Source organism: Alosa sapidissima, chromosome 2, assembly GCF_018492685.1.
Source record: "Alosa sapidissima isolate fAloSap1 chromosome 2, fAloSap1.pri, whole genome shotgun sequence".
Classification (NCBI taxonomy): domain Eukaryota; kingdom Metazoa; phylum Chordata; class Actinopteri; order Clupeiformes; family Clupeidae; genus Alosa; species Alosa sapidissima.
Genome location: NC_055958.1, coordinates 38,905,002 through 38,931,559, shown reverse-complemented (window position 1 = coordinate 38,931,559; position 26,558 = coordinate 38,905,002). Strand labels below are relative to the sequence as shown.

At 41.2% G+C, this 26,558-nt stretch overlaps 1 protein-coding gene across 2 annotated transcripts; it reads right to left on the bottom strand.

Annotated features, from left to right (window-relative positions):
- Positions 1 to 12,033: 12,033 nt before the first annotated feature.
- LOC121690387 (nuclear factor 7, brain-like) lies at positions 12,034 to 25,610 on the bottom strand. Of its 2 annotated transcripts, none has more exons than XM_042070923.1 (6): positions 24,799 to 25,610; positions 20,916 to 21,011; positions 20,580 to 20,810; positions 20,101 to 20,123; positions 19,895 to 20,013; positions 12,034 to 12,929 (listed from the first exon to the last, which is right to left on the bottom strand). In XM_042070923.1, the coding sequence occupies exons 1-6, from the start codon at positions 25,177 to 25,179 to the stop codon at positions 12,397 to 12,399; spliced, it is 1,383 nt and encodes a 460-aa protein (XP_041926857.1). In that variant the 5' UTR covers positions 25,180 to 25,610; the 3' UTR covers positions 12,034 to 12,396. The 2 variants fall into 2 exon arrangements, with proteins under 2 accessions (XP_041926857.1, XP_041926847.1); XM_042070913.1 differs by lacking the exon at positions 24,799 to 25,610 and adding an exon at positions 22,819 to 23,423.
- Positions 25,611 to 26,558: the final 948 nt, after the last annotated feature.

The following is a 26,558-nucleotide window of genomic DNA, read 5'->3' as shown; positions in this document are numbered from 1 at the left end:
ACAAATAAATAGCAATTTTGCCTGTTTCCAGGCCACTGACCAAGAAAAACCTGCTTTATAGTGAAAGGCTGAAGCTGAAGACACACTGTCACATGATGTAAGCATTAAGCAGTCCCAAACTACTTTGATACTGCATGATTAATAACCTTAGGATTTTATTCAGTCATTCGAACATTATTGGGGAAAGGGTTGCTTTTTTCAGGCTATAAAACTGATCCATTATTATGATATCTTGTTGATCTAGACTTTGACTTCTTGTGATGGAGCATTCATTTCAAGTTACCTAAACACAACTTTGAAGATCTAAGTTGACCTTTAAGTGTATTCATATTTTCGTAATATAAAATGTGAATTTCTGCTTTTATTCCAACAGAGCGCCCTGGACTCTACAGAATGGACCGAGGGAAGCAGAAGGGACGGCCTGTACACTCACCTGGGCACTTGGACCTGAATGTGATGCTGCAGCCACCTGCACCACAGCGCCCCCTCTGGTCATATTAGTTTACAACGCACATTCATCCAATATATCACAAATATTTAGCTACAACTGCAAAATAATCTGTTACCATGACCATTTATAGTCCTGTGGTGCTTCACCTACAGGGCTGAGAGTGTGTCTGCACTGCGCTCATGTTTAGAATCAGTCGATTATTTTCTTACCCTGTACTTTGATGCTGCTTCGTCTATGAGACTGAGAGTGTGTCTCCTGTGTTTCTTTGAGTCTCGACACACCAAACACACACAGGCTCTTTCTCCTCCACACCACACACACAGGATGTTTATCATTCAGACAGAGGAGCTTGAATTTCTTACTGTGCAAACTGCAGAGCACCTCAGACTCTGCTGAAGCTCCAACTTCTTTCCTGTAAGAAAGTCTCACACAAGTTCCTCCACCTTATGTTATCTGAAGGTGTCTTCATTTAGATTAATATCAGTGACAGACTGAAACAAGCTTTTGAGAGGCAAGGTGCACATGCAAAGAAAGAACCTAACCTACATTTTCGTAAACATAGTCCAGTCCATACAACTTCATTTCAATTTCGAAAGAAATACTGGACTATGTTTAAAAAAAAAAAAAAAAAACGGCGACGAAATTGTGAATTTCCAGAGCGTGTTACTCCACACTCAGCAATCGACTCCTACAGACTTTCCCCTGAAGATGTTGTTTGGAACTGTAGAAGAGGTATAAAAATAGCGTTTTGTAGCAGTGAAATGACATGCCTCGGTCACTTCCAGGCTAACGAGTTTTGACTAAAAACGGTAAAATCGAACTTTCTCAAAACACATCCGAATGACATGATTTGGATGTCAACTCAACGTATGTACTCCCAATCATCTGTAAATTGATCTACGAATGACATGATTTGGATGTCAACTCAACGTATGTACTCCCAATCATCCGTAAATTGATCTAAAGTGCATTTTACTCCGGACAATTCCTTTAAGTCCGCTTGATACTGTAAGCCAGGTGTTTTCAACCAGTGGTCCGCGGCGCACTCGTAGTCCGTGAGGACATTGCTGGTGGTCCCTGACCATGGGTTCAGTAGTTGCAATGTGGAAATCAGTATTTTTCCCACGAACAATAACGGACGCAGCTCTCAACTTGGCCCGTTAAAATGTGAACAGTCTAGCGACGCATTTCATGAAGGCCCTTTTGGACATGTCAGTTATTTGTACCACTGGTTAGATGTAAAACTGCATTTCGATTTAGACTATTGGTATTTAATTTGTGCATTGACAATAAAGTTGAATATCATACATAGCCGTGGGAAGTGGGGGTGCGTATTTATGTGTCATACCACTCGCGATCAAAAAAAAAGAAGCTCTCCGTCCACCTGTCTATTATTCTATTATGCACTAAAAAATGTTACATTAGACCTGGGAGATCTAAACAAAAACTAAACAAATTAACAAAACAAACCTGAGGGAGATATCCTATGACGCTAGCTTTATGGTATGACAATATGTCGTATTAAGTAGCTGAATATTACCGTGAGTTTCCCAAGGAGCTGAACACGGGTCGCCTCGATCTTCAGCCTAAAATGATGCATAGTGTTATCGGGGAGTCTCGGTGCACCACGGTGAAAGGTGGCATCGATATTGAGTAAGCTCCATCCACAAATGAGAGCTCTCTTCAGCGAGGTAGATGAAATTATTCAGCTGTGTCACTGCATGCCTGTTTCAATGGCCTCCTCAGAGCGTTCTTTCTCTTCTTTTTGAAAGTGTAGGTTAAAAGCTACACTGTGCGTTTATAATGTTAGCATTTGTTGTAGGCTATATTTGTGATATGTAGATCAATTTAATGTAGGCTAGCCTATGAATATTGCGTTGTGTAGTAGGCCTATGTTATGCATATGTTTTGAGTCTAATAGTCTAATATGCTGTGCGATAGGGTCTTTAGACTGTTTAGACACCCATGTCAGAAGCGTCAATAATTATTATGTTTTATTAATGTTGGTGTTCAACAGTTTTATATTTCACGTGTTCACCGTCGATTTCGGTGCAAGGCTACAGCAACTTTTGTGACCGTACTAGTGTAGCGTCAGATAGAACACTCGTTAGTATCAATCTGTGCTTTGCGACATTTTGTCGCATTTTTTCTGTACTGTAGCCATAATGGTCTTGACTGTGATGTATGCCTGTGCTATGTGTCATGCAATGGCAGTGTGCTGTCCATTAACAGAGAAAGGCGTTTAAATAAAATACAATAACTTCTTTACCATTTCAATAAAGTCTATTTTTCCTGGCAAACTAACCCCCCCCCCCCCCCCCCCCCCCTCCGACTACAGCACCCCCAACCAAAACTCACTTCCCACGGCCTTGATATCATATGAACTAAAGATGACTAAAATCGTGCATATGTAGAAGAAGAAACATTCACAAAAATACATGGCATGACCTCTCTTCTTGATAGCTGTTGAAAACTGCATGGACATGATAGGGATTGTTTTGTTTGTGAATAAATAAATAACTAAATAAATGTAAAACTGATACCTTCTGCTTTCCCCAAATACAATGTAGCCTACAGGTGTACATGACCTTTCATCAGTCCAGTTGCAATGGATGAACTGTGATGAACTGCCCTACTTGTGATTGTTAAGAGATTGTAAAGGTTTTATAACAATGCTACACATTTTTTTGGCTAGTGCTACAAATCTATTCACCACTTTCAAGAGTAGGGGTGAAGTAGAAGCTGGATACAAATTGATTAGTGTGATATATGTTCGCGGAACGGATGTATAGGACTTAGCGGATGTACAGGACTGAGCGGCAGTCATATTTTGTACCGCTATGCGGTACATCTAGTTAAAATATATATAAAGAAGTAAAACACTGAAGTACTGTACAGCACTCAATCACCTTAACTTATCATTATTATTTTAATGTCCACTAGTGGCATTTAAGTTCTGCTCAGGCAAGATCTTTGAAATGACCTCTAAAATAGCCTGTTTTTTTTTTAGATTAAAATTATTTAGCATGCAGCTCTTTAAAGGAACCATATGTAAGAAATGTATTCCAATCAATCATAAAATGGCCCTGATATGTCACTATACATTAAGAAATCATATTCATTTCAAATACTTATATCTATGACAACAGTAGTCCGGACAGGATATTGTCATTTAAAAAGTGAAGTTGCAGCCCTCAACTAATGTTGATGTTGTCATGTTGTGTTTTGGCCTGATGTGCCACCCTCCACCTATCTACTAATCACAAAGTAGTGTTTCGGCATCCGGGTTGCCAGCTCTGCCAGTCAGAGGGGAGGGGGAGGGGATACACCGCTCTACAGTAGTTTGAAAGTGATTGTAGTACCAGTTTTGGCCACAATCTTACATACGGTTCCTTTAACCCTGTACTTTCTAGCATGGTTCTTTCATCTCATACTTGGTGACATCATCACTTACTGTAGGCCTACCTGCCCTCTGTGCCTCCTCCTGGTCCACATTTTCCTCACATAGTCTGGAGGCTTGTGACTGCTCCTCATCTTAAATGTAATGTAATTATGAAACATTGCCATTATTAGGCTAAAATATGAGTCTGATTAATCAATCAATTTGTCTACACAGTGGCATGTCATCTTTATCACAGTGCAAAGTCTGTCTCACCTGCTGGTTGGCTTTTTCACAGCCAACCCTGCAGTGATTCCTGCCTCCCTGAATTGTTTCTCCCTCTCCTGAATCCGCCTCTTTTCAGTGGGCATCTTGGCTTCAAACAATACCCAAAACAGTGATAGGATTTAGGCATTTAAACATTTTGAATAAAATAATTAATATGATGCATTACTTCCATCATTCATTCTTCTTGCTAAAACGAAATATGAGAAACTAACTATCAGCAGACATGTAGCTTAGTTTGCCAAAAATTAGTAGCCTCGGCTATGTGATAACGGGCTGCTTGTCCGATTATTTATGCTAAACGTGGCAAACTCAGCCATTTGATGATGATGATGATGATCGTTCATTTGTTATACATCACAAACTCACCTTTTCCGACAACGTTGAGTCATCTCACTCTCACGCGACAACCGCGACAATCTCCTTCTAGGGCCGCTCATGCAGGCTCAGCTCAGGTGCTGGTCGCGTGCAGCGCTGCAGCCACGTAGCCTACAGTAAACCGCTTATGGAGGCTCAGTGCTGCAGCCACGTAGCCTACAGTAAACCACTTATGCAGGCTCAGCGCTGCAGCCACGTAGCCTACAGTAAACCGCTTATGCAGGCTCAGCGCTGCAGCCACGTAGCCTACAGTAAACCGAGTTTGCCCTTCCCCTACTGACTTTTACTTTCGGTGCCGGAATGGAAGTGAATGACGCTTGCGATTTTTGAAATTCTGCATCAATTGTACAATTTATTTATTTATTTTCCCCATCGGAAGGGCAACGTGAGTCGAGAAGGGCATATGGGCAGTTGCCCGGGCAACCTGAGCAACCCCCCTGTGCACGTCCCTTGGTGAAAGAGTGAGTCAGATAGCAGGAGCTGATAAAGAGGGTGAAAGAGTGAGTCAGATAGCAGGAGCTGATAAATGCTCTATCGATGCTTAATTATTGGGACCTAGAGGGAGCTCTGCTCCTGCACCTCTGAGTTTTGACCACTTGAGCTCTCCCCCATCTAGTTGGCACATCGATTTGGTGTAATGTACGCCCTAAAAGCAGTGCAGGTCAGCCTGGCCAAGTTGGCAGCCCTGAGGTCCGCACATCTTGGTGAACTGTTCTGTGCACCAACCTGACCAAGTTGTAGGCTTTGTATGTGCAATGCCTGCTAGTCTTAAAACGATGAACAGACACTCAAGGACATTCATTGACAGACCTCCATTTACCTTATTCCTATATGTTTAGTTCCAAAATGCTATATCTCCATTTAAAAACTCATTTATTAAAAATGTATAAAAATGTATTTCAGGTGATATAAATAACATCAGTGGAATATAAGTACTTATGTTAAGTACTATGTTAACTGATATCAAATCGTATGTGTTGTGAATGGTGGATGTTGAAGTGATACCCATGTAAGCCATGATGCAATGTTAAAAGAAGGGAGGCAGACTGGTGCTGTACATTAACAATAGATGGTGCAATCCCGGACATGTAACAGTAAAGGAGACTGTATGCTGTAAGGATGTGGAGTTATTAGCGGTTAGTCTCCGTCCGTACTACATGCCGAGGGAGTTCTCGCACGCAATTGCTGTCTTTTTTGTGATCTCTGGCGACTTCAATCACATAACACTGGATTCCACACTCACAAATTTTTACCAGTATGTTGACTGCCCTACAAGGAAAAACAGGACAATAGACCTCATGTATGCAAACGTGAGGGATGCATACAGTGCAAACCCCCTCCCCCCACTGGGAAAGTCAGACCACAACCTCATTCATCTCCAGCCAATGTACAAGCCCAAAGTATAGAGGCTAGGGGAACTCAAATTCAAGCTGAAGGAAGCTAAGGAGGATTACAGAAAGAAGGTGGAACAGAAGCTGCAGGAAAACAACTTGAAGGAGACATGGGACTGCATGAAGGTTATCACTGGCCTGAAGAAGAACAGCAGCTCTGTGGAGGGGGACCTGGACAGGGCGAACCAGTTGAACCACTTCTACAACAGGTTTGACTGCCCTGCTCCAGCTCCAATGGCGGTGGTCTGTCCACCATCCCCCAGCCCCCACCCTCACACCCCCTCAATACCAGCGCAACACTCACCTCCATCATCACAGGCTATCGTACCCCCACCATCACTGGATTTTGCACCCCTCCCCCACATGGCGATCATGAACAATGAGGTGACAACGACCTCAGTCAACAGCCATCAGACACACAGATCCCATATGCACCCCTCCCCCTCACCTCCCCCTACACCCCTCACCATTACAAAAGATCAAGTGACAGTCCAACTTAAGAAATTGCGCAGCAATAAAGCAGATGGGCCTGACAGACTGTGCTCAAGGCCTGTGCTGCTGAACTGGTGGAGCCACTGAAGCACGTCTTCAATTTGAGCCTACGCCTTGGACAAGTTCCAACACTGTGGAAGACATCATGTCTCACCCCTCCTGTCCCTAAGAAGCCACACCCTAGTGAGCTTAATGACTACAGACCTGTCGCTCTTACATCACATGTGATGAAGACAATGGAGCGATTGGTCTTAGGCATGCTCAGACCCCAGGTACGCCATGCACTAGACCCGTTACAGTTTGCTTACCAGGAGAAAGTGGGCGTGGATGATGCCATCACTTATCTTCTACACAGGACACATTCCCACCTGGACAAGGGGAAAAGTGCGGTGAGAATCATGTTCTTTGATTTCTCAAGTGCTTTTAACACCATCCAGCCCCTCAGATTGGGAGACAAGCTCTTGCAGATGGGTGTGGACGCTCACCTGGTAACCTGGATTACAGATTACCTGACCGAGCGACCACAGTTCGTCAGACTGAAGAACTGTCTCTCTGACACTGTGATCTGCAGCACCGGAGCGCCACAGGGAACTGTGCTCTCTCCAGTCCTGTTCACCCTGTACACATCTGACTTCTGCTACAACACCGAGTCATGCCACATGCAGAAGTTTTCTGATGATACTGCAATTGTGGGGTGTATCAGGAACGGGCAGGAGGAGGAGTACAGGAGCCTGGTGGAGGACTTTGTGCAATGGTGCAAACTCAATCATCTTCAACTTAACACTTCAAAGACCAAGGAGATGGTGGTGGATTTCCGCAGGTCTAAGCCCACTCTGCTACCAGTCCACATTGATGGGGTCAATGTGGAGGTGGTTAGCACCTACAAGTATCTGGGTCTCCACCTGGACAATAAACTGGACTGGTCAGCCAACACTGACGCACTCTACAAGAAAGGGCAGAGCAGGCTGTACTTCCTGAGGAGGCTGCGGTCCTTCAATGTGTGCAGTAAGCTGCTCAGGATGTTCTACCAGTCTGTTGTTGCCAGCGTCCTCTTCTATGCAGTAGTATGCTGGGGAGGAAGCACAAGGAAGAAGGATGTGGGGCGAATTGACAGGCTGGTAAGGAAAGCTGGCTCTGTAGTTGGAGCTGAACTGGAGTGCATCACTTCACTATCTGACAAAAGGACCCTGAACAAACTGATCAACATCTTGGACAATGAGTGTCACCCACTCCACAGCACTATTGTTAAGCAGAAGAGCCTGATCGCTCACTGCCTTGCACAACTGACAGACTGAGAAAGTCATTTGTCCCCAGGGCCATTGAACTGTTCAATGCCTCACTTAAGGGAAGAGGAGAGATAGACTTCTCTGCATAGTCTGTCTGCCTCTTCACCCCCTCCATGTTTGGTACTGTCTGTCCACTAGCCACTTGTACCACTGTCTTTATGCCTCACTGTTTGCGTGCTATATTAGCACATCAGCACATATGCATAACCCCGCCCCCTCCATGCCACAGCCGAACTGTGGCCACACTTATACATTTTCTTAAATAGTTAAATATATAGATATATAGACTTTACTTTACTTTATTACTGCATTGTTGCACTGTTGACTTACTCATTTGCACTATCACCATGACCACTATCACCATTGCACTACCACCATGACACTCATTCACACAGAGCACCTTAGAGCACCTTACCATACCTTACTATGCACAGAGAATCACAGGCTCAGTCCCTGCCTCAGTCATTGCAAGCACCTCTGATTTATTAATCACCACTATGTGGATACTGTTTTTAGAATTGATTTAGATTAAGTGTTAGTATAATTTGTATTTTGTAATTTGTATTTTAGTATATTTTTATATATTGTATTAAGTGTTAGTATAATTTGTATTTTAGTATATTTAGCATATTCTTTATCTTCTACTGTCCTTACTGCTTAGTTGTGTTTTTATATTATATACTTTAATTACTCTTTCTGCTGTTAAAGAATGTGTTTGTGTTGTATGTATGCTGCTGCTGAGACCTTGAATTTCCCCTGGGGATCAATAAAGTATCTATCTATCTATCTATCTATTTTAGCCTGGGTGCCAGTCCGAACTTAGTCCCGCCCACAACATTTGAGGTCGGGAAGTTCGGTCTGGCATTGCTCCATTGTAGAGCAAGTATGCTCGCCATAGATCGGGCGGACCAATCAAATCTGGCTTTACGATGATGGACAGTGACGTGGAATTTTTTTTTACTCTTTTACTCCATCCCCCACTCTTGAAACGTTTGTGTATGCTTGTTTGGCATGCCTGTGTGTGTGTGTGTGCGGCTGCACAGAAAGTAGCCTACTGGCGCTGAAAAGGTGAATAGATTGTAGAATAGCCAAAGAAGTTGTAGCATTGTTATAAAACCTTTAAAATCTCTAAACAATCACAAGTAGGGCAGTTCATCACAGTTCATCCATTGCAACTGGATTGATGAAAGGTCACTTACACCTGTAGGCTACATTGTATTTGGGAAAAGCAAAAGGTATCAGCATAATGTTATTTATTTATTTATTTATTTATTTATTAATATAAAAAAAAAAACATCTCTGTCAGTTCCATGGCGTTTTCAACAGCTATCAAAAACAAAGGTCATTTTTAGATGGATGGATTTTTTGTGAATGTTCATGTGATACTTTATTGTCAATGCACAAATTAAGTAACAGTAGTCTGAAACGAAATGCTGTTTTACATCTAACCAGTGGTGCAAATAACTGACATGTCCAAATGGGCCTTGATGAAATGCGTCGCTAGACTGTTCATACACATTTTAACGGGCCAAAGTTGAAGAGCTGTTGTCCGTTATTGTTCGTGCAAATATAGGCTGATTCATGTTCCCTTGCATTGTGTAACTGAGGTCCATGGCTTGTCTGGCTTTCACCAGACCAAGCTCAATCTTTTAAGAAATCAAAAAATAAATAGCGGGCAGATTCACCCAGCCTAGTCCATAGGCGCCCGATATTGTTTAATTTTCCGATTGAGATATCCACGCTCTGGCTATTCTAAATGCAAAAATGCATCAGGGAGTTATAACAAAACTTTAACTAACAAACTAGATCCTAATAGAAAGCTGTTAGCTTCCCTAAGCTACAGGTAGGCCTATTTACAACATAAATTGTCAATAGGCTATGCTGGCGACACAAATAAAATCTCCTTGGGAAACCAATGGCTTACGCCTTACAGTATCAAGCGGACTTAAACTGCCATATCGTGGTGAAAAGTTGTAATAAAATTCACGCAGCTCCATGAGTCAATTAAAGCGCGAATGAAGTAGCCACTTCTAAATGGGACCCACTACACAGTAGCTTAAGGTGTGTTGCTAAAGCAGCCATAATGAAATGAAGGTGTCATTGTTTGGATACTTCACACAAACGTGCTTTTTAATCTCACAGATTACAACTACCAAGCTGGAATCAAAGCACATCGATTCCCCTCTCACACCCTGCACGCACTTAAAACAAATAAACAGGCGTCTCAGTCTCACGCATGTATAGGCAAAACTGTATCAGACCGGTGTAACGTTGGTAAATCTTCCATTGCACAGAATGATTTTTGTAGCATGTGCAACAAATGACAGTCGAAAGATACAATTACAGTACTGCTATCAATTTGCTTGGTATAACCGCATTTATAGTTTTCTACAAATGCAATGAAATTGGCCTCCATCACTCAACCAATGCTAACGGTAACATTATTGTACCTAGGTCCTTATTGATATTATAAGATCAACGTACCTGCAGTAAAAACCAAGCATGTCCGATAAACATTCTCAGATTTATTTCGGCTTCAAGAAGAAATGGGAATTACATTTCATGTGAACATCGTCCTATCCTTATTAGACGTTCTCTGCGGTAAACTACAGTACAGTGGATGCTTCGTCCATTGTTTTTCCAACCCACTTTTAACTTCCAACAAAATTACGTTTCACTGCAACGATGCACCATCTAGTGGACAAACGACTACGTATCGCCAATACTGGAAATGCAGCCATGATGATGATGATGAATATTTGGCTTTCTTTTAATCCTACTGAATTTGTAATTATGTATCGGCCGTTCTAATACCGATAGTATGTGCGTGCCTGTGTGTGTGTGCATGTGTATATGTGTGCACCGCCATCTACAGGCCAATGAGTGTACAGTCACTAAATGGACACACATTTTTTTAGACCCCCCCCCATGGATGAAATTCTACGAAACTTGGCATACCCCCAGAGAATGCCAGGTCAATCATACACATACAATTTGAAGATAGGGGCGATTAAAGCAGAATGATATTGCATTTTCATTTTTTACCGGGGGGGTGCAAATCACAAATGAGTGATTATGGGCCAGGTTGATGTGGGCCCTTGAGACCAACATACCATAAAATATTCTTATATTTTATAAGAATATTTCTCAGTGCCACGGTTCAGGTAGTAATTTAGGAAAAACTGCTTTTTTTGCGGTTCGGGGGGCCCAGCACGGGGGGGGGGAGTGGCCCCCGGGGACGAAACAATTTTTTTCCGTAAAAGTCTAGTGGGGCTACATACCCACCAAATTTCATGTGCACCTGTGTTTCGGTGTCCCGGGTATTGTTGACAAAAAATTCAGGAAGTAGATGATGGGGAAAAAAAAAAAAAAAACTTTGACAATCATTATATATAATTACCACAACAGGTGAGCAACAGCGCCTGGTCTATCACGTCATCTGAGCACGCTTAGATTAGGCTTATGTTTGAAACAAAAATGCTGTGGCTAGAAGGAGACATGGCTTTTAAGACCCCATATGGAAAATGCATATTATATAATGAGGTTTTATCACTGAAATAGATTATTTCTGAAAACTTTGGCCAAAGTTGAGATGTGGGAAAACTCGTGCTTTCACTTTCATCAAGGGAAAACATTGCTGTTGCATTGTGATATGTTCCCTCATTCATTTGAAAGCTCTGAATGACCACCTGTTCGAGGGATTTGCGACAGCCTTTCCCAGGAGTTATTGACGGCACTAACCTTTACAAAAGACCAGAAAACAATGTTAAGGCATTTGTGGATAAGAAGGATGCAGTGTTTCCCACAGAATTGAATTCTATTTGTGGTGGTAGGTTTGCAGAATTAACTTGAATGTAACAGTTTTTCGCAAATTAGCACATCGTGGTTATGATGCTAACCAGATTTAAGCACAATTTAGTACAACCTGGAAAATCATTGTTTGGTGGTCAATGTTGATATTGTGGTGGGCTGCCACAAATAAGTCAATGTATGGGAAACACTGGGATGGTTCGTGTGTTTTCTTCCTACACCTCACGGTAAGCTATTTCGTTGCTCTGATTGGTTAGGTCTATCCAATTGAGTGCAGATGCATTCCCCCCCCCTGTATCGGTTGAAACACGCCCCATAATTACGCCCCAATGGAGCAGTATCAGACTCATATTCTGACTAGAATTGAGTATGACTACGTATGACTATATGGACTTTTTACTGTTGTAGATTTTCATAGATTATATTTTTGGTACAAAATTGAATGGAGTTCATGTGACACCACAATTGTCTATTTGGGTGTCATCCAAAATCAGAGAGCGAACCTGAGGAGGCCAAATGCACCATTCACTCCCAATAAAACAATTCATGACATCAGACCAGTGTGAGATGAGAATCTCTCATGAAACAATTTATTGTCATTGATTCATACATAATATTTAAGCCCATTTAAACAGCTTTTCATTTGTTCTACTCAGCTAAAACGTGTACCATGCGGCTTGACGGTTTTAGGGATGTCAGTTATTTAACAGATTAAGTAAACAGAAGGATGCCCACATTAATCCAGCTTCAGACAATGTTTGGAATATTAAAGCTAATTAATTATAATTTTAGAAAACAGCATGTTAATGATTTGCAATATTGGGAGTATGCAGGTCATGTCATCTTCAGATCCCATGTAAATTATTCAACGTTATGAAACATTCAGCAATCATAATCTCTGACCTTTGTGACAGCATGAACAAGTCATTTTTGACCTGCTGTCACTGTAATTGTCACTGCTAAGACCCGTACAGTAGAATTCATACTGAAGTACGGAAACACTCTCTCAGTGAAAGTGTGTGTGAGAGTGTGCAGGTGTCTGTTATTATCAGGGTTAGAGAATGACAGCTCTCCTCTGTCCCAGTCCAGCTGCACTCTGATCCTCTGGAGTTTCTGCTGTACTGTGAAGGGAGTGGAGCGCTGTGGTGGAGCACGTGCTGCATATGCACCCCTCTTATACCCCACACACCAGTGTCCACTCCTGGAGGTGTAGTCTCCCTTCCTCTGGGCCGACTCTGTAATCACACCCACATGCCACACTGTGTTCTCCCCAAACTCCACATCCCAGCAGTGAATCCCTGAGTTAAAGCCCTCAGAGCCCAAGACACTGGCATACATATCAAATCTCTCTGGGTTATCAGGAAGTTGCTGGTCCTCATCACCCAATCTCACACTGGTCAGATCATCAGACAGGATGAGTCGTGGGTGTGCAGTGTTGGGATCCAGAGTGACAGGAGCTGGAGAGAGGAAGAACACACACATGAGCTGAACACTGAGGGCCAGATGTACATACATTTGCGAACGTAGCGTTATCAGTAGTGGTGTCAACAATAATCGATTCGGCGATGCATTGCAATGCGGGACATGCACGATTCAGCATTGATGCGGCAACGTGCCATAATCGATTATGTCACTGTTTATTTTCTGGCTTGAGTGGACAATAAAGTTGTGAAGTTTCAATTACTTCTGGGGGCATTTCCGGAGCAACGTTGTAATGACATGCGCAGCCTGTAGCTACATGCTAAACGGCAGCACTAGCTAGCATAACAACAACACTAAAGAATCAAGATGACGGAGGGAGATGACCGCGATAGACGGGTAATTAAAAACGTACCCAAAGCTTGGAAAGCGAACATCTGGGCATCTCGGATTCTACGAAGTTACAGTTTTTTTCAGCCGCTAACAAGCGTTTGTCTAATCACATTTTCATAACTCTAAACACAATTAGAACAGCATCGGCCTTTTGTGGCCATACCATTCACACATTTCATGTCGTTTTCACACAATATGCAGTCAGTGAACACATTTCAGCAATGCTTACATTTTCTTAACAGACAAGCTATACCTCCCAACAAAACTATAGATTGTTTTTGTAGTATTTACGAATGTTAACACACAACATCCCACAATAGCAAACACAATATTCCAAACCTTAGATACACTATCAAAACCTCTGCTTCTGCTCTGCTTCTGCTACCAAATGGTTTTATCTCAGGTGCATCGCCTTGGATAATATCAGATGCAATGTTGATGAAAACATGTGGCCTAACTTTGAAGATCGCAGAGATTAGATACAGTAATTTTGTGCTTTTATCTGGGCTTTTTGCTGTTGTTTTTTGTTCAGAATGCTCTTGTGTGTTTCATGGATATTTTGTTCACTGTAAGCAATACTGTAAAAATTGTTCTGTTCTATCATACTGTAAACAGTATTTCTACTGTACCTCCTGTAGTAAACAGTAAAGGAAAAAAACTGATTTGCTTTTTACTGGAATGCTTTTGAATGTGAACATTATGTGGACATACAGTTCCCAACCAAGAAATTTAGGTTAAAAACTGTGGATAGAACATGTTTTGCATGCAAATACCTCTAAAACATTAAAGTCTATGCAGTTTTTGTAATGTCAACAATAGTCAGTATTTTGAAACCTGGTGTACTTTGATTGACTGCATGTACCTTGTGAAGAGAAAACAAGTGTTATTCTTTGACAGAATAATTTCATTTTGAGTCAGATTTCCAGTGTTTTGGTAAAGGGAGTGTGTGCAGAGAAATATGTTTTCTGTTTTGAAATGAAGAGTTAGTATATATTCAACAAAATGTGTTTTTGAGAAGAAAATGATCCATTTGGCCAATTGTGTTTTTTAGGTGTGAGTCTGTGTTAAGAGTTTAGAAAAAGTATCTGAAGTATGGGTAAGCGCTTGTTAGCGATTGAAAAAAAACTGTAATGGGAAACTAGACAAGACGTAGGCTACGCGGTGTGTAAAACCTGCCACAGTTGCCTGCCTGAGTTGGCCGTGATGCCCCTTTGAAAATCAGGTTTACAGGCCACTGTGGCCTTGGTGCCCCCTTCTTTCAATATTCTGTTTTGCGTCGACTAATAATGATTTTTATTTAGCCAATGGCCTGTCAAAATAATCTAAGCATTTAAAGCGCAAATTAATTGAGTCTTTTACGCAGTGGAGAAAGTGACAGCGCACGGCAAGAAAGAAAGTGCATCCAAATTCACCCATTCTTCTCAGTTGAACTACTCGTGAACGAGCCTACTCATCACACAGACATCACAAGTAGCCTATAACATCACACAAAAGAGCTTTTTCTCAGCTTTTAAACAATATTAGCCGTTAATTGCTGAGGTGAACGGTTCGCGAGAATTGCTGAGGTGAACGGTTCGCGAGAAAAGTAAATAATATAATTAAATTTTATCGTAAATTCTATTGAAGGTTCTACACCCATCTCCCTACCCATTCATCTCGGTGGAATACTTCACAAACCATTCCTTTAACACATAACAAACCATATATTATTGGGGGCAGCCGTGGCCTACTGGTTAGCGCTTCAGTCCCTTCACTAATTCACGGATTGGGATAAATGCAGAGACCAAATTTCCCTTATGGGATCAAAAGAGTATATATACTTATACTTATACTTATATCAGAATAAACAGCTGACCTTACCGAACAGAAAGGTGTAAAGCAGTCCCCTGTACAGTTAGCCGTTCCAGAGTAATCCAGTTTTGAATTTTCAGCAAATTTCAACATGCATGGATGTCTCCAAATTTGGGCTTTAAGTTTTACAATGTGTTTAAATTATTAAACTTATTAAAATGCCATATCCAATACCCTGTACCATTCAATTTTATTTTATTTATTGATATTTATGTCAAAGATACAGGAGAGTGATAAAACACACATAGCAGCCAATAAAATCTGTTGTTCAATATCTGACTGCTTGTATTGCCTCATGACCTCAAAATTTGCCTTGTTGTGTGCAGTAGAATTTTGATGCATCGCAATGCATCGTAGAATCGAATTGAATCGAATCGTTACCTGGTGAATCGTAATCGAATCGAATTGTGAGGGCAGTGCCAATGCACACAAACCGCAGATTGCGAACGCTGTCAGACCCAAGTTTCCATCGTATTTATCAAACTAGTGTAAACTGCTCCTTTCTCTGTCTTTCTCTGCCCATAAACGCAATTTACGAAGCAATTTACCAGTTTTTGTGGTGAAAGTATTTGCACTACCAAAAGCAACCTCAACTTTTGTTGGCTTTTCGAATGTCTTACTTTCACTTTCACGTCATTCACTTAAACTTTTCTACTTGCTAGATTTGACCAATCTTCCATAGCCTACGTGCACAAGTAGTTTGAGTAGAACTACTGATCTTCATTATCTCCCTGCTTGTTTACATCTTATCATGTATGGTATTATTTCATGATCGCTAAACGTTTGATTCTTTTTAATGCTGTCATCAGTTAACTTCATTCAACTGCGCTTGTATGTAGGCGCTACCATTCAGTTGTGGACGTTCGTAAATTGCGTTTATGGGCGGAGAAAGGCAGAGAAAGGCGCAGTTTACACTAAGGATTGAACGATTGATGAATACGACGGAAACATGGGTCTGACAGCGTTCGCAATCTGCGGTGTGTCCATGACGCTGATAACACTACGTTCACAAGTGTACGTACATCTGGCCCTCAGTGTCAGAGTCAATAAAATGAGCCCTTCAACGAAATTGACAAGCAGCTGTAAGTAGGCTAAGCATGCTAAATTCGACATCCAAACAGTATTCTGACGTTAGCTTTGAGATACTGCTTGATTGCATAAGGGACTGTTCGTTATTTATAAAAGGGGCCACCGGAGGGATTTTGAGCGCTTCAATCAAAAGTTATATGACCCTCCCCTGCTTGCAAGAAAATATTCAACGACCCTCCAGCAGAATTTTCAAAAAAGACATGACCCTCCCGGCCAACTGTCGATGTCTTTCGCCCACGCTCTTAAGCGCTATAAAAACACATTGACTTAGGCTACCGTTATAAAATCAACCTCTGCTTTCTGATCTTACACATCACACTTCACCAAGATGGTGGCCATTTCACTAGATTTACTCACTAACATTGTTGTGGAAACACAATAAGCATGGAAACTAAATACACACTTCCTGCAACTGCATACTTGAAATAAGTTACTCCTCTAGTATTCACATGGGTAATAACAAATTCAACACATGAACTGGTTGCTATGGACTCGTCTCTAGGCTTTCTCAGTCATTGTAAAGCTGCCGAAGCTGAACATTATCCAAAACTCCATTTCTCAGACGAGCGTCAATTTGGGAGCTTGCATGCTACCACTCCTTCCTTCTCAAATGACTTGAAAAGGGTGTTTGCACAATTTCACAAATAATCACAGGGACCAAAAAATACCTAACGTGCCAACTTTTTCCGGGTTTATCCCACTGTCTTGCCGTTATAATATTTTTCCGTAGAATATCCCATAGTACTGTAGTCTAATACTCTCATAACATTAGTCCTGCCATCTGGCCTGTCTCTGTGTTGTCCTGTTGTTACCCCCTTGCCCTTTCAGTGAAACAGATGTATTCAAATCATCATTTTGCTTGTTTGAATGCGAACTTAGAGTGATGTAACCTATTTAAGTTAACGACGTGGTTGTGCTGAGAGCACGATTCATTGGCGCTTGCAGTGTTCGGCCGTATGTCTACGTGCGCACCTGCCTATCAGGCTATAATCAGCTACGAGTAGACAAAGAATTTCCCCTGTTTGTATATTCACTCTAAGTTGGCCTACCATAACTTACCAACTATACACTGTAGACTATAAACTGGCTATTTATATGAAATAACCAAATGTATTTGTTCAACTTTATGAAGCAGAATTACGCACTGCTACTTGGAACATAACACATTTTTGTTTGCGCAGAAGAGAGAATGACAGCGATTAACAAATTGCACTTGTTGCTTGTTACCAATACTATATATTTTTTTGCAAACAACAAAAACAGAAAGGATGGAGACAGCAAAGCTAGAGAATGGGCAGGAACAATTGGTAGAAATGCTTGTCAAAAAGTTGGATGTATGGATGAATGAAGCACAAGTATGCTTTATGTTAAGCATGCACACTGTTTAGGCTACACGGTAAACTACAAGTAAACCAAAGTTAAATTTAGCTTTTTTAGGGCTGGATAAAGTTGACCAAATGGATATAGGCTGTTAGGCGTGAATAAAGTAAGCTACTTTGTTGCTCCAACCCTTCCAACGTTAATGGGGATGAATGTTGACATTTTCCATATTTTGCGTGAGAAACCCGGGAAATCTCCCTTATTTTCATTGTTCAATGTTGACAGCTATGGAATGAAAGAGAACGTTATATGGCGACAGAAATAAACAGAAATAAACAAAGAATAAAAAGACATGACCCTCCCCTATTTTCCTCCGGTGGCCCCTTCAATAAATAACAAACAGTCCCTAACTTAACTTAGTTTAGTCTCCTAAATGTAGTTTATATACTATGTTGTGATAAGATCTTAGCAGAGTTAACTTCAATGGAGCAGTTTTGAACAAATTTGCGCAGCATGGGCACGATGCTAAGCGGATTTAATAAAAATTTAGCCAGACGTCTTCTATGCAATGCTTCTATGTGGCAACAACAATCCTTCAACAATTGTGAATATTTTGTGAAATGCACATGCAGAGGAGGCGCAGCGGGCTACGAGAGAGAGCGGTGTGGGGCAAGGAAAGGCTGCGTGCGTAAAAAGCGCAGCTCAATGCAAAGATTTGATATTTAATTTAATTTAAATTAAATTAAACATAGAATATTAATGTGTGGCGGCCGGTTTTGATTTCGTAGCACACTACACATGCACACACACACGACACGCACACAAACACATGAACACACACACACACACATGCACCCACACATACAAACACACCTACATACACTAACACACGGACACACACACACACACACTCACACACAAAAAAACACACACAAAACACATTATACACAAAAACAACCACACACTCTGCACACACTCAATTACACACTGCAAAAACTGCTTATCTAACAAAATCTAACCAAGTGTTATTAATCTTATATCAAGATAAAAAAAACTAGTTGGTGTTGTTTTCAGTATAAAGAGACTTACCTAGCGCTTTCTTGTGAAATCATTTGACTTAATTAAAAAAAGAAAAATGACTTATTTTAAGACATCTCATCTTGAAAACAAGCAAATTTGTCTGCCAGTGTGTTAAGCAAATTTGTCCTAAAAACAAGCAAATTTGTCTGCCAGTGCGTTGAGCAAATTTGTCTTGATAAGACTCCTTAAAATAAGTGAAAGTCTTCTTAAATTAAGTCCAAATGAGGGCGCTAGGTAAGTCTTTCCATACTAAAAACAATACCAAATAGATTTTCTAATCTTAATATAAGATCAATAACACTTGGTTAGAATTCATTTTTTGCAGTGCAAACACACAAAAAAGCAACAAAGTAGGAAATTAACACAATTTGACAAGCGTGACTTATTTTTCTGGAAAAAATGTGCTGGACTGGACGGTGGTCATATTTTGTACCGCTCTGCGGTACATCTAGTTAATCATATCATATCTAGCATTGTTATGGTATTGAGTTCCGTATAAAGAGACTTACACAGCTTACATTACAATTTGACTTCATTTAAGAAGAGTTTGACTAATTTTAAGATGTCCTAAAAATAAGCAAATTTGGCTGCCAGTGCATTGAGCAAATTTGTCTTGATAAGTCAAACTTCTTGAATTTAGCCAAAAAGATCTTTCGACTGAGCACTAGTTAAGTCTCTTCATACTTAAAACAATAGCAGATAGATTTTTTGATCTTAATATCAGATTAATTGGTCAGATTTAATTTCTTGCAGTATATGTACACTCATTCCTCATATCTGTCTTTATCACTGTGTCCATCATTTCATCACACTGTCTACAACCCGTCCTTTTCCTTGGAGATTGGATGCAGTGTTTAGGTTTCAGCTAGCATCTATTTTAATGCCACTCTGTTAAAAACTGATACTCTGTGTGTGTGTGTGTGTGTGTGTGTGTGTTACTGTTACTGATGTTACTGAATGTTACTGAACAGTTTCCTCGTCTGCCATCGAACTGTGGGGGTAATATTGTTCGGTTAGATAATATACCGTATACCGTTGCATCCCTAGTGTTTGTGTGTGTGTGTGTGTGTGCGTGTGTGTGTGTGTGTGTGTGTGTGTGTGAGACGTTACTGAACAGTTTCCTCGTCTGCCATCGAACCGTGGGGGTAATATTGTTCGGTTAGATAATATACCGTATACCGTAGCATCCCTAGTGTTTGTGTGTGTGTGTGTGTGTGTGTGTGTGTTTGACAGTGTGTGTATGTCTGGGTATGTGTCCACTTTTACTCACTGTATTGAACAATGTCCTGCATCTTCTCCCAGACTCTGAACTTCAGGTTGCCCAGGTGCTTTGCCACATTGATCAGAGCTCCTGAAACCCTCTCTGGATCCTGCAGTGTGCACTGGGCTCTGGAATAACATTCAGGAGTCAGTGCTGCTGTGGCTTTGGGTTCAGAACCACAGAGAAGAGAGAGAGACAGGAGGCAGATCACTCACCTTTCCACTGTGCTCTTGTAGCTCTGTGAAATAACAAAGGAGAAAATGTGTGTTTAAAATGTTTTGATTAATTATTTTCATCTTCATAAGCCCTTAATTAGTAGTGGACTCCCACCCACACACCCACACACATACACACACACACACAAACACACACACACACACACACACACACAGAGAGTGAGTGAGAGAGAGAGATAGAAGAGAGAGAGAGAGCGGACATGCGCACACATACACATACATATGCATGCATGCATACACCAATATATGCACACAAAAACATGCACAGAAGCATTCACACACACACACACACACACACACACACACACACACAAACTCACACACACACAGTCTGGTTCCACTTGGTGGTCTCAGCTGGTCAAATGAACAGAATATACCCAGAAGTTTGACCATTAAAACCAGTAATCAAAACTTAATATCAAAGGACCCTCAAGACACAAAGACCGGATGGCTCTGACCTGCAGGAATGTGACGTCATCAGCTCCCATCTGCTCTTCTATGGCCCTGATTGTGTCTGAAAGAGATGAGATCTCTCTGCTCATCTTCTCAATCTTCTCCTTCATCATCTGGCTCTTCTGCTCCTCTTCCTCCCTCAGTGCAGCTATCCTGGCTGCCTCTTCATCTCGTAGAAACTGGTGAAGCTTCTCAAACTCCTCCTTGATCTGCTTCTCTGTGTGCTGGGTCTGAGTCTGGAATAAGATCAGCAAGAAGGTCAAGGTCTTCTTGTCCCCCTAGAATATGCTGTGGATTAGGTGTTGCTGTTATGAGTGTTTCAAATAAAGCATTACTTTCACCTTAATGTGTTCAGCTGTTTTATCGCAGGTGACTTTTGCATTTGCAAAAGCCTTCAGCTTCTCGTTTAAGGGATCTAGTTTGATTTTGAGCTCCTCCTGGATCCAAGAAAGGAGGTGGAAAGGTCTTTACCAACAATCACCACAATCAGGCTGTATTTTCTTCAGTATCGCTATGACAACAGGCTTTTACTGGCATGTTTCTCAAATGTAATATTTCAATGAGCAGGTGAGTAAAATAACATGGATAACCACCACTAAAACAACAAACGAATTCAGCTCAGGATGTTTCTCAATACATTTGGAAGATCTTCATGAGGCAGAAAAGGGTTTAAAGGTGCCATGTGTAAGAATTGAGGTAAAAATATCCCAAAAAAATGAGCTACACGCATCAAAAGAATGAGAAGAAATAAGGGTGATGATGTAATTAAAAAAATGACAAGGTATAGTGCTGCAGAGATATCAACCTGAAGTAGCATGCTAAATTACTAGCCACAGCCCGACAGGTGTATACTCTTGGTTCAAGTACGCCCACAAGCCGTGCGAGTTATTCGTGTATTGCAGTTTGGCTGGCGGTTATGTTGCCTGCATACCGCCTCCCATGGCAGAAACTGGTATTATGACATCTGTCGGGCTGTGGCTAGTAATTTAGCATGCTAATACCTCAATTCTTACACATGGCACCTTTAAAGGAAAGTGCTGCCACCTAGTGATGAATTACAGTAACCGCAGCAACCACTGGCATTTTGAATTCTGTGATTAGTAAATAATTATAACCGCCGCGCAGCGAAGCGGTTTAGTCAGATTTTTTTTATTTATTTTTTTTATTTCTTTTTCGCATGGCCAATTTTCTGTCAAAGATTCCCGGGACACTGAAAGACACGAAACTTGGTGGGCACGTAGCCCCACATGGATACCATGGGACCATCGTTTTTCGTTTTGATCTGTAGCCCTCCCGCTGGACTGGACCCCCGGAAAGGAGAGTTGGGCAGACATAGTTTTCTGTGAATATCTTGAGAACCATAGGGTTTAGGAGGACCACCTTTTTCGTATGTTGATCTTAAGGGGGCATGTCAACCCATTCCATAACCACTTATTTCATGAATAGCGCAACCTAGTTAAAAATTAAAAGGCAAAAAATTAGGTGTTTTAATCACAATATCTCTGGCTGACTTGAGGATGACCAATTTTTTGCGTATGTTTGCCTCCAGGGGTCATGTTAACCCATTCCATATGCACACATGTGCATAAACAGGTACACACGCACACACATACATTCACAGTAATTATACGTATGACACATACTCACACAGTAGACATATGTACGCATGCATGCACATGCACACACACAGGCACATACACAGGCACAAGCACATGCACGCACACAAAAAAAAACACACACACACACACACACCCACCCACCCACACACACATAAATATAAACATGTACACGCACACAATTCAAGAATTTCTCAGAATTATGAACAGGCAAGATGGGGGTGGGGTTGTATAAAATGTATTTTACATGTGAAATCTATGAACTAATCATGTTTTGGTACTTGTTGTCTAGCAGATACCAGTGAGAATTGAGTGTGCATAATGCAATTCAGTAAGACAGTTAGTGCTCAGTTCTTCAAGATTACGTCAGCTGCTGAGGGTTCCTCTTATAGGGTTAATCATATATGAGGATTCCTCTTATAGAGTTAATCATATGCCTTTCAGCGTGACTTTTTTGTGGAAAAAATGTGCTGGACTGAATGGCGGTCATATTTTGTACCGCTCTGTGGTACATCTAGTTGTATATAATGATGGACTAAATAATAGGCTGTACAGTATGTGATATAGTATATTGATATTGTTCATCATCCAAATCAAAATATATTTCAGTTGTTATACTCAGACTTACCTTTCGGTCAGCTGCTGCTTCATCAACAGGACTGCACCAGTGACTCCTGTAGAGTTTTGAGTCTCGACACGAGTAACACACAAGCTGCTGATCATTATGACAGAACAGCCTGAGTGGGTCGCCATGGAGACTACAGAGTGCTCCTCTCTGACTTGTAAGTGACTCTCTCTCCTGTAAATACCTCTCACACAAGTTTCTTAATGCCAGGTTGAGTGGAGGTTCCTCCTTTGATGACTTCCTGCAGACTGGACATTCTCTGGATGGTTTTGTGTTCCAGAACCGCTGCAGGCAGGCCTTACAGAAGCTGTGAGAGCAGGTCAGGAGCACAGGGTCCTTGTAGATCTCAGTGCACACAGGACAAGATAGATCCTCCTCCAGCCTTGAAGCCATTTTCCATACAGCAACTTTACTTTCACTTTCACAAGATTAAAAAAAAGGCAGTTTCTCAATTCTGTCTTTTAACTTAATGTTACTAACATGTCAACCTCTTCCCAAAAACAACCATGTCTAGTTTGATTGTTTATCTAATTTAATTCCCACCTGCTGGTGTTGTTCAGTAGAGGTGTAGCAGAGAGCAGAGCAGCCGTCTGTCACCGAGCTTCACTTCCTGAGTCAGAGGGAGGGGTCTGGAGGAGCTGCAAGCTGATTGGTCAATGTCACATTCCTTCACAAGAACCTTCACAAGAATAAGTATATATACTCTTTTGATATACTCTTTTGATCCCATGAGGAAAATTTGATTACTCACCTTTTCTCTGTGCTCTTGTAGTTCTGTGAAATAACAAAGGAGAAAATGTGTGTTGAAGATGTTTTGTGTTTTGTTTGAAAATGTTTTGATGAAGTATTTTCATCTTCATGAGCCCTAAATTAGTAGTGGACTCACCCACACACCCACACACATACAGAGAGAGAGAGAGAGAGAGAGAGAGAGAGAGAGAGAGCGAGGACATGCACACACACACACACACACACACACACACACACAGTCTAGTTCCACTTGGTGGTCTCAGCTGGCCACATGAACAGAATATACCCAGAAGTTTGACCATTTTTAACATTAAAACCAGTAATCAAAACTTAATATCAAAGGACCCTGAAGACACAAAAACTGGACGGTTCTGACCTGCAGGAATGTGACATCATCAGCTCCTATCTCATCTTCTATGGCTCTGATTGTGTCTGAAAGAGATGAGATCTCATCATCTTCTCAATCTTCTCCTTCATCATCTGACTCTTCTGCTCCTCTTCCTCCCTCAGTGCAGCTATCCTGGCTGCCTCTTCATCTTGTAGAAACTGGTGAAGCTTCTCAAACTCCTCCTTGATCTGCTTCTCTGAGTGCTGGGTCTGAGTCTGGAATAAGATCAGCAAGAAGGTCAAGGTCTTCTTGTCCCCCTAGAATATGCTGTGGATTAGGTGTAGCTGTTATGAGTGTTTCAAATAAAGCATTACTTTCACCTTAATGTGTTCAGCTGTTTTATCACAGGTGACTTTTGCATTTGCAAAAGCCTTCAGCTTCTCGTTTAAGGGATCTAGTTTGATTTTGAGCTCCATCTGGAACACAGAAGGAAGGGGGTGGAAAGGTCTTTACCAACAATCACCACAATCAGGCTGTATTTTCTTCAGTATCGCTATGACAACAGGCTTTTACTGGCATGTTTCTCAAATGTAACATTTCAATGAGCAGGTGAGTAAAATAACATGGATAACCACCACTAACACAACAAACAAATTCAGCTCAGGATGTTTCTCAATACATTTGGGAAGTCTTCATGAGGCAGAAAAGAGTTGAAAGGAAAGTGCTGCCACCTAGTGATGAATTACAGTAACAGCAGCAACCACTGGCATTTTGAATTCTGTGATTGGTAAACAATTGTATATAATGATGGACTAAATAATAGGCTGTACAGTATGTTATATAGTATATTTATATTGTTCATCATCCAAATCAAAATATATTTCAGTTGTTATACTCAGACTTACCTTTCGGTCAGCTGCTGCTTCATCAACAGGACTGAACTGGTGACTCCTGTGGAGTTTTGAGTCTCGACACGAGTAACACACAAGCTGCTGATCATCATGACAGAACAGCCTGAGTGGGTCACCATGGAGACGACACAGTGATCCTCTCTGACCTCTCTCCTGTAAGTAAACCTCACACAAGTTTTTTAACGCCAAGCTGACTGGAGGGTGCTCCTTTGATGATCTCCTCCTGCAGACTGGACATTCTCTGGATGGTTTTGTGTTCCAGAACTGCTGTAGACAGACTTTACAGAAGCTGTGAGAGCAGGTCAGGAGCACAGGGTCCTTGTAGATCTCAGTGCACACAGGACAAGATAGATCCTCCTCCAGCCTTGAAGCCATTTTCCATACAGCAACTTTACTTTCACTTTCACAAGATTAAAAAAAAGGCAGTTTCTCAATTCTGTCTTTTAACTTATTGTTACTAATATGTCAACCTCTTCCCAAAAACAACTATGTCCACTTTGATTGTTTATCTAGTTTAATTTCCACCTGCTGGAGTAGTTCAGTAGAGGTGTAGCAGAGAGCAGAGCAGCCGTCTGTCACTGCGCTTCACTTCCTCCTTCAGGACAGGTGAGTCAGAGGGAACGGTCTGGAGGAGCTGCAAGCTGATTGGTCAGTGTCACATTCCTTCACAGAACCAGTTGTTCAGTTCCTTCAGTCAGGTTCAGGTTCAAAGTAGCAGGTTCAGTGAACTCTAACTGACTGGCATAAACACAGAATCAGTGCTTGTTTATCTGCTTTCCACACAACTGATCTCCTATTCGTACTAAAGATAATATGTTCATTCACAGAGAGCTGAATATAATGTGAGTGACACATATGCACACAATCACATCAGATGTGGACTTCAGTCATTTACCAGCTTGTATACAGCACTAAAGCATGCAGACCATAAGGGCTCCAATCAGCATTAGTATGTAGGCTACAGCACTAAAGCATGTAGACCATAAGGGCTCCAATCAGCATTAGTATGTAGGCTACAGCACTAAAGCATGCAGACCATAAGGGCTCCAATCAGTATTAGTATGTAGGCTACAGCACTAAAGCATGCAGACCATAAGGGCTCCAATCAGTATTAGTATGTACTGTAGGCTACAGCACTAAAGCATGCAGACCATAAGGGCTCCAATCAGTATTAGTATGTAGGCTACAGCACTAAAGCATGCAGACCATAAGGGCTCCAATCAGTATTAGTATGTAGGCTACAGACATGAATATATTGTTTGTGTTTGACTAAACACAATTAAATAGGAAAATGCTGCAGCAATGTGTCTTTCCAACTTCCTCTTTAAGTTTGGCTGAGGCAGTGTGAGGTTCTTCAGCATTATGGTCAATGAGAGCCCTGGAAACTACTTAGATAGAAAGATAGATAGAGAGAGAGAGAGAGAGTCCCTAACCCTGGCATAGTACTCCCCGTCCCTAACCCTGTTTGGTGAAAGGTTCAGGTGAATGCTGTAATGACCCACCTACAATAAGACATGCTAAATGTTAATGTAGCCAGTGTAGCATGTCCATAATGTAGGAACATATTTGAAATACATATTTCAAACATAAAATAGTATTTTGTATGTTGTTTTGTATTTGGTTGAAGAAAATGGCTTTGTATTTTGAATCAAAATACCTTATAGGTGTGTATATTTGTAGTTTAAAAATACTGCCAAATATGTTGAATTAAAATCAACACTTTTGAAGATGTGATGGCATCATAAAAGTGCATA

Coding starts and splice junctions, on each gene's coding strand:
- LOC121690387 (XM_042070913.1), bottom strand. CDS start 23,208: ATGGCTTCAAGGCTGGAGGAGGATCTATCTTGTCCTGTGTGCACTGAG. Junction 21,012..22,818: donor AAGCAGCAGCTGACCGAAAG/GTAAGTCTGAGT, acceptor TCTTGGATCCAG/GAGGAGCTCAAAATCAAACT. Junction 20,014..20,100: donor TACAAGAGCACAGTGGAAAG/GTGAGTGATCTG, acceptor ATGTTATTCCAG/AGCCCAGTGCACACTGCAGG.